This window comes from Hippocampus comes, unplaced genomic scaffold (assembly GCF_001891065.2).
Source record: "Hippocampus comes isolate QL1 unplaced genomic scaffold, H_comes_QL1_v1.1 scaffold359, whole genome shotgun sequence".
Classification (NCBI taxonomy): Eukaryota; Metazoa; Chordata; class Actinopteri; order Syngnathiformes; family Syngnathidae; genus Hippocampus; species Hippocampus comes.
Genome location: NW_017806274.1, coordinates 489,008 through 495,292, shown reverse-complemented (window position 1 = coordinate 495,292; position 6,285 = coordinate 489,008). Strand labels below are relative to the sequence as shown.

The 6,285-nt window shown below is 43.0% G+C and overlaps 2 protein-coding genes across 4 annotated transcripts; one reads left to right on the top strand and one right to left on the bottom strand.

Annotated features, from left to right (window-relative positions):
- Positions 1–969: 969 nt before the first annotated feature.
- scrn3 (secernin 3) lies at positions 970–3,648 on the bottom strand. Of its 3 annotated transcripts, XM_019857641.1 has the most exons (8): positions 3,457–3,648; positions 3,131–3,287; positions 2,855–3,036; positions 2,559–2,758; positions 2,243–2,455; positions 1,904–2,066; positions 1,602–1,785; positions 970–1,529 (listed from the first exon to the last, which is right to left on the bottom strand). In XM_019857641.1, the coding sequence occupies exons 2-8, from the start codon at positions 3,284–3,286 to the stop codon at positions 1,353–1,355; spliced, it is 1,275 nt and encodes a 424-aa protein (XP_019713200.1). In that variant the 5' UTR covers position 3,287; positions 3,457–3,648; the 3' UTR covers positions 970–1,352. The 3 variants fall into 3 exon arrangements, with proteins under 3 accessions (XP_019713200.1, XP_019713199.1, XP_019713201.1); XM_019857640.1 differs by lacking the exon at positions 3,457–3,648 and having other exon boundaries at positions 3,131–3,450; XM_019857642.1 differs by lacking the exon at positions 3,457–3,648 and having other exon boundaries at positions 2,855–2,980; positions 3,131–3,450.
- A 655-nt stretch (positions 3,649–4,303) lies between these two features.
- LOC109507889 (corepressor interacting with RBPJ 1-like) lies at positions 4,304–6,254 on the top strand. The gene is made up of 7 exons (XM_019857624.1): positions 4,304–4,475; positions 4,720–4,814; positions 5,097–5,170; positions 5,561–5,574; positions 5,642–5,694; positions 5,892–5,940; positions 6,141–6,254. Exons 1-7 carry the CDS (start codon positions 4,404–4,406, stop codon positions 6,252–6,254), a joined length of 471 nt encoding a protein of 156 aa, XP_019713183.1. The 5' UTR covers positions 4,304–4,403.
- Positions 6,255–6,285: the final 31 nt, after the last annotated feature.

The window sequence follows — 6,285 nt, the reverse complement described above, 5'->3', positions numbered from 1 at the left end:
GCCTTCCAAGACGCGCCCATTTTTTACTCCTTTGTGACCTAAGGTGACACGCGGCGAGCACTTTTGACTTCGACGCGATATAAAGACGGCTTGCTTAACATGTGCTCGCTTCGTAGCATGCATGAAACCGCCTCAGTGCAACCAAGAAGCTATTATTCAGGGGCCCGCACGAGAAGCCGCAACGTTTGACGCTAGTTGTCGCTTATTCTCCGGGAGGAGCCACATCTGACTCCCGTTGGTTTTTAAAATGCAAATGAGATGATGTAGGTGGAAAATGACCACTTCTTCATTAGGTGCAACTCAACTAGACTCTTGTTTTTACTAATCACTTTTGGTGTAGCATACGCAGCCGTGCAATTGTCTGGTTTCAGCCTGGCAGAGCCAACGTGGATGGTGTCTAATTATAGAGTCGCACCTTTCAGAGCAGTCGTCGTCATTTGTAATCACACCATGCTAACATTGTCACGTATGCCAGAGACGGTCTCGTGATGAGATTATCATACTTGGATGACTAATTATTTGGTATGAGGCCCGTCAAGACAAATCTTGTTTTCTTTACCGCTAGCATGGAATGATTGCTCGCGGGCGTCCGTGGCTTTGTTCATTCAGCATCATTTTTAAACGAACCAAATGCGCAACAAAGAACCCGAAAAACATTTCTTGTCCAAATGATAGTACAGTACTGTCAACTTATTTGAAAGTCAGTCCCAAGTACGCCAGTGAATGTGCGGAAAAATATTTCTTGTCCAAATGATAGTACTGTCAAAAAGTCAGTCCAAGTACGCCAGTGAATGTGCACATAGAAGTGAGGTTATTTTTGTTTGCCTCGTCAGCAAAAAAAAAGGAAGAACTTCACTTTTTTTTTTTTTTTCTGAGCAAGTTGTCTTGTGTGTAAGCGTCGTACACAAATGCTGTTGCCACGGTGAATATTCGCATAAGGCAGGACCGTGGCCATGTTTTGTTTCAACTTTTTCGATGACCAAAAAAAAAAAAGGCAATATGTTATTTGGACATTTGAAAAGGGCAATTACCGTTATGAATATTTATGATGATCATATCAAATGCAAGGCAGGGAAATGAACTTTATTTTTGCTCAGGTCAAATAGAGTCGCAAGTTTCAATATTGTTTCGTTTTGAAATGTTAAGTGGATAGATTATAAATATTCTTATGCACTTAACGCCACATTTTGTACAGTGCTTGCTTATTTATGGATTGTTTTGAATAAAGGTGCACATATTGTACCCCACGGTTCGTGTGTGAGGTCATCATGCAGTACTTTCCGATGTATTTTGATCTTTCACGTTGTCGTGACAGTTGACGTGTTTCCTAGTGCTGCTGCGTCCTGAATGTTTTATTCCCGGACTTCGAAGCCGTCGCTGTAAAGCTCCATCTCATCCCTCACGGCGCTGGGGAACAGATCCAACAAAGTTTCAGGCTGCTCGACGCCACAATAAAGAATCTCCTCCATCTGTTTCATTCTCTCACATTCCAACTCCCTCAGGCCGTGCGTGATCCGCGTTCCTCGCTCCTATCGAGCAGAAAACAGCATCGCTAAAGTGTTCCGCAGGTTGAGATGTGACCACACGTGGGCTTGTTTCACCTTGTGTGTCTCAATGATGGCGACCGCCACCTCGTGCTTGGCGAATAAGCTGTGCTTTCTGTCCGGCTTGCTCTGGAAGCGAGGCTTCTTCTTTACTGGGTCCTCTGGGCCATAAGTGGGGGAAGCGGTCTCCTTTAGCTGCACCCTCATGTTTTCAACAAAGACAAAGGGTTTGAAGACTGATCTGTTGTATGACAGAGAAGGCTCTGTTACTTTTTGAGTTTAAAGTGTGGGAGAAACAGCTGAGCTAGGCTCCAGCTCACCCTACTGAGGAAATGGGTTCGAGAAAATGGATGCCGCACCTTTCAGGGTCCGGTGTGGCGGTAAAATAGTGAACCCCCGGCAGAGCTGGATCAACAAGTACCACCGACACCATGCTGCCGGTTGTCATGAACATGCCCTCCATGTTGACGCCACTGTCTTTGTCCCTCAGAATGTCCATCATCGTCTGGGCGGTGATGTGCCCTTTAATAACGGATTTGAAAAAATACACTTCTCATTCAAAGTTGGAGATAAGAGGCTTTCGGCAGATATTTCAGGACTAACCTAAAATGCATTAGAACGTTTCCATATGAACTTTTGAATGTCCAACCGTTGAATGGTCTTGTACTTTTTGCACAACTTGCCGGACAGGAACTTACCATGACTCTTTTGCAACAGTTTCTTCCCTTCACAGTATCGACTGCCGGACGCTTCGATTCTGGACGTGTTCTTGTAGGAATAGACGGCGGCAAAGTTGAATTGAGACTTTCCGTTCCACCAGTTTTTACGTTGTGCATATTTGCGCAGGTCCGGATGTTCTCTGTCAATCTTGGTCGTGATGTTGTACTCGTTTGAAATGTTGCGATATCCACCTAAGAAGGGGCAGGGAGGACATAATAAAAAACAAAAACTGCATACAGTATTTCACATAGCCTATCTAATAGTACAAATAGTACTTAAGTTGTTTCCCATTACCTTCGATTCTCTCAGCAGCCCAGTACTTGCCGGAGGTCTCCATCACCCAGGCCTCCTTCCGGTCTGACATCAGGAAGCTGTTGTTGTAAGTGAAGTCACATTGTTCTTCTAAGCAAGCTCCTCCTTGGCCATATTTCTCCAGAAGCTCGGCTAAGACGTCTACACATTTCTCAGCAGTGTCGGCTCTCTCCAATGCAAGCCTGGAAAACAAGTGTTGTGTTTTTCTGACAGGTATGACTGATGCAATGCATTCTGGCATGATGATGTTCTATTACGACAGTGCAATGGTCTATTGCCTGACGAGATCCATGCCAAGGAGCGCCTCCTTGCCATCGGGACTCTCTCTTCCCCACACAGCCTCATTCCCAAGACAAACTTGGTGTTCATTTGCGCCCATTTCTGCGCCCCACAGCCAGGCCGGTCTGCTCAAAACAATTGCATATGTGTGGGCAACTTGCTCTATCTGGATGTAAGTACACTACTCACAAGGGAAAGAGAGACAGAAAAAAAAACATGGTTGTCACGAAAAGGTCACAAAGTAGGAATGCTGAGACTGGAGCGTGTGAACCCACCTCGACCTTTGCCCCAGGCTCGTAGTCTGCAGCAGGGAAATAAAGCACTTCCTGGACTTCATCACAAGGCCTGTCGGAATTCTTTCCAAAAATGATGCGTTGTCCTTCGGTGGAAGGCGGCAGAGCCACAAAGGTGTCACAAGAACAGGGATGCATGCTGAATCATAATCGAACGAAACTCAATTGCTTTGAAAAGGACGACACATATGACCTGACAACATTGAATACAAAAATGAGAAAACACCGTTTAAGAGCAAACATAAGACAAACGAGAACGATTTGACGGTGTGTCAGTGTTGACAAATCTCGGCGCCTTATTTGATTACGAGAGTCACGTGGCGATACTCTGATTGGCTACTTATTACACAGGTTGATACACTTGTTATGACTGCTTCGTTGTTATGTTTTCATCTTAAAATACATTACGCCTCTATTTATAACATATACTGCTAACGATTTTGATATACTGTATTATTTTACTCCGGCATCGTAAAGCGTTCTGAAATTTACGACATTTTTTTTTCAGTTTAACATAGCCGATGGTGGTGCGTTCCATGTACCTCGGATTTTTTAAAGTTGAAAGTCGACTAATAATACCACTCACTAATGTTAACAATTAGTTATAATATTAGATTTATTTGGTGAATCAAGGGACGCAAGGACATGTAACAATAACTTGGAATGTACTTAAATGTATGTTCTTGCCACTAAATATATCCTTTGGTGCGTGCGTACTTTTCATTGTTCCAAAAACGCCATGAGAACTGCCGTTTATTTGTTAGTCATTCAATTTCACTGCCTACAAACGGCAACTAACCGCTACATGACGAGTCAATTGTGCAGCTACTGGTTTCGAAATTGCAAAATTTCTCACTGCGTTTTCAAATCAAAGAAAACACGAGTTGCTATTGTTACAGGCAAATTCTGTAATGACATATGTTCATATGAAAATGTCGCTCACTGACGCCACACCACACACACATCATGTGGGCTATTCAATGACACATCGAATGTAAAGAAATGTATCCGAAAAATCTGCATCAAATTCAATTTACTATTGAGCAATGAAATAAAATTAATGCGTTCGCCCCCCCCCACACACACACACACAGACACACACTTAACACACGCTCACAAGAGACGACACATTCTCCAACAAACTTTGAACGCATCACGACTTCCGCTTTCCTTCAATTTACTTCCGAAGCGACTCAAGCTATCAAGCGTTAGCTGAAATTTCATCGCAACCCGCGGACAGTTTTCATGACCAGCCATGGGGAAGTCATTTGCCAACTTCATGTGTAAAAAGGATTTTCACCCTGCGTCCAAGTCTAATATCAAAAAGGTAAGTCAAAGTTAGTGTTTCGAAATGAAGCATCGCCGTAATTCGTTTGCTAGTAAACAAATGTAGCTTCCTTCGCCGACGCTTGTGTTGCAGCCTGTTGGGCAGTTAAACAATTGAAATGGATTCATTGAAAGTCAAGTTCACTGTATTATATGAAGATTTTCACCTTTCTTGAATCTCAATTTATTCACTTTGCTCGTGCTTACAAGTGTCCAAAAGTGTGATCCTCCCTTTCCTTGTGCAGGTATGGATAGCAGAGCAGAAACTCACTTTCGAAAAGAGAAAGCAGGAAGACCTGATGCAGGCCTATCTGAAGGAGCAAGACACCTACAACAACAGGTAACTCCGAATACAGTCATGCTAACGTCCTCACAAAATGAATTACTAATCCTCGGTGTGACATCCGGGCCCGTTTAGTTTAACACAACGCAGACACACTTGCAGAACCCAGAGAAAGACCACAGAGATCTTAAATGTTAATTTTCTGACCAATGAAGTCAAATTGGACACTTTTCCAAGCATACGGTGGTCGGTAATAAATATGATCATGGTTTGAATATTAATTTTAAAAGGAACTCTTTTGTGACTATTTGATGTTCATTTTGTCTTTCTCTCCTTTAGGGTGTTGATGGGGGATGATCGGGTTAAAAATGGCCTCAATTTCATGTATGAGGCTCCACCGGGAGCATCTAAAGGTACGTACGAAGCACAACTCTATTTGTATACTCAAGAAAAACATAAATATCTTTGCCAAGATATTGCATTCACCTCAGAGGTGTGGCATATCAAGTTGCTGATTGTCATAAAAAGCCACTCAATTTGCAGTTTTATTGTTTATGCCACACCCGTGAAGTGGACGGATTGTTTCGACAAAGGAGAAACGCTCGCTAACGCAGAGACAAATTTGTTAATAGTACACGAGAGAAATCGGCCTTTTGTGTACATATAATTCGTGCCACATCTTTGAAATGGGCACAAAAACAAAACTTGTCTTTTTATTTTATGTTTTTATGTATGGTCGTTTTTATTTTTGTTCAGTCCTAATACTTGTTTTGCTCTTCCCCCAATTCCTGTCCCTGCTGCAGAGGAGAAAGCAGAGGTAAAGTTATTTCATTTATCATTTACATGCCAATTTCGCCCATTTGTATCCCTTTTGTTTCTTAAAGGAGGGAGAAGAAGAGTACAAGTTTGAATGGCAGAAGGGAGCCCCCAGAGAAAAGTAAAAAACGTTGTTTTTTTGGGTTTTTTTCCCCACTTTTGTTTCTTAAAGGAGGGAGAAGAAGAGTACAAATTTGAATGGCAGAAGGGAGCCCCCAGAGAAAAGTATAACACGTTTTGTTTTTTGTTTTTCCCCCCCCCCAAAAGTTTACGAGATGCCTCATGGTGATTGAACCGGAATTTTCATTATTTTTGCAGGTATGCTAAAGATGACATGAACATCAGAGATCAGCCTTTTGGAATCCAGGTGATTTGTCATGCTTACCAACAAAAAGTTTGACACATTTGATGTTTCAACTTTCTTATTGAACAACATTGAACTTTTCAATCTGCCTCTGAAGAAATGTGACGCGGTCTCAAGTTGTCCAGTTTCTTCATTTGTGTTCGATACGCTGTTCTGGAAGTCGAATGAATCGAATGCCAGGGCGACCTGTGTTGACTTTCCAGGTGCGCAACGTGCGCTGCATCAAATGCCACAAGTGGGGCCACGTGAACACGGACCGAGAATGCCCTCTGTTTGGACTGTCAGGCATCAACGCCAGCGCCATGGCGTCGGAGTAGGCAGCAGGTACGCTTGGACAGCGCCCGTGTT

What these genes read in the sequence shown, in the direction of transcription:
- scrn3 (XM_019857641.1), bottom strand. Translation starts at nt 3,286, where the DNA reads ATGCATCCCTGTTCTTGTGACACCTTTGTGGCTCTGCCGCCTTCCACC. An exon ending in CTTGGCATGGATCTCGTCAG is followed by an intron (nt 2,759 to 2,854) that starts GCAATAGACCAT and finishes CTTGTTTTCCAG; the next exon opens with GCTTGCATTGGAGAGAGCCG. An exon ending in GCCACACCGGACCCTGAAAG is followed by an intron (nt 1,786 to 1,903) that starts GTGCGGCATCCA and finishes GTCATACAACAG; the next exon opens with ATCAGTCTTCAAACCCTTTG.
- LOC109507889 (XM_019857624.1), top strand. Translation starts at nt 4,404, where the DNA reads ATGGGGAAGTCATTTGCCAACTTCATGTGTAAAAAGGATTTTCACCCT. An exon ending in AAGGGAGCCCCCAGAGAAAA is followed by an intron (nt 5,695 to 5,891) that starts GTAAAAAACGTT and finishes TTATTTTTGCAG; the next exon opens with GTATGCTAAAGATGACATGA. An exon ending in ATCAGCCTTTTGGAATCCAG is followed by an intron (nt 5,941 to 6,140) that starts GTGATTTGTCAT and finishes TTGACTTTCCAG; the next exon opens with GTGCGCAACGTGCGCTGCAT.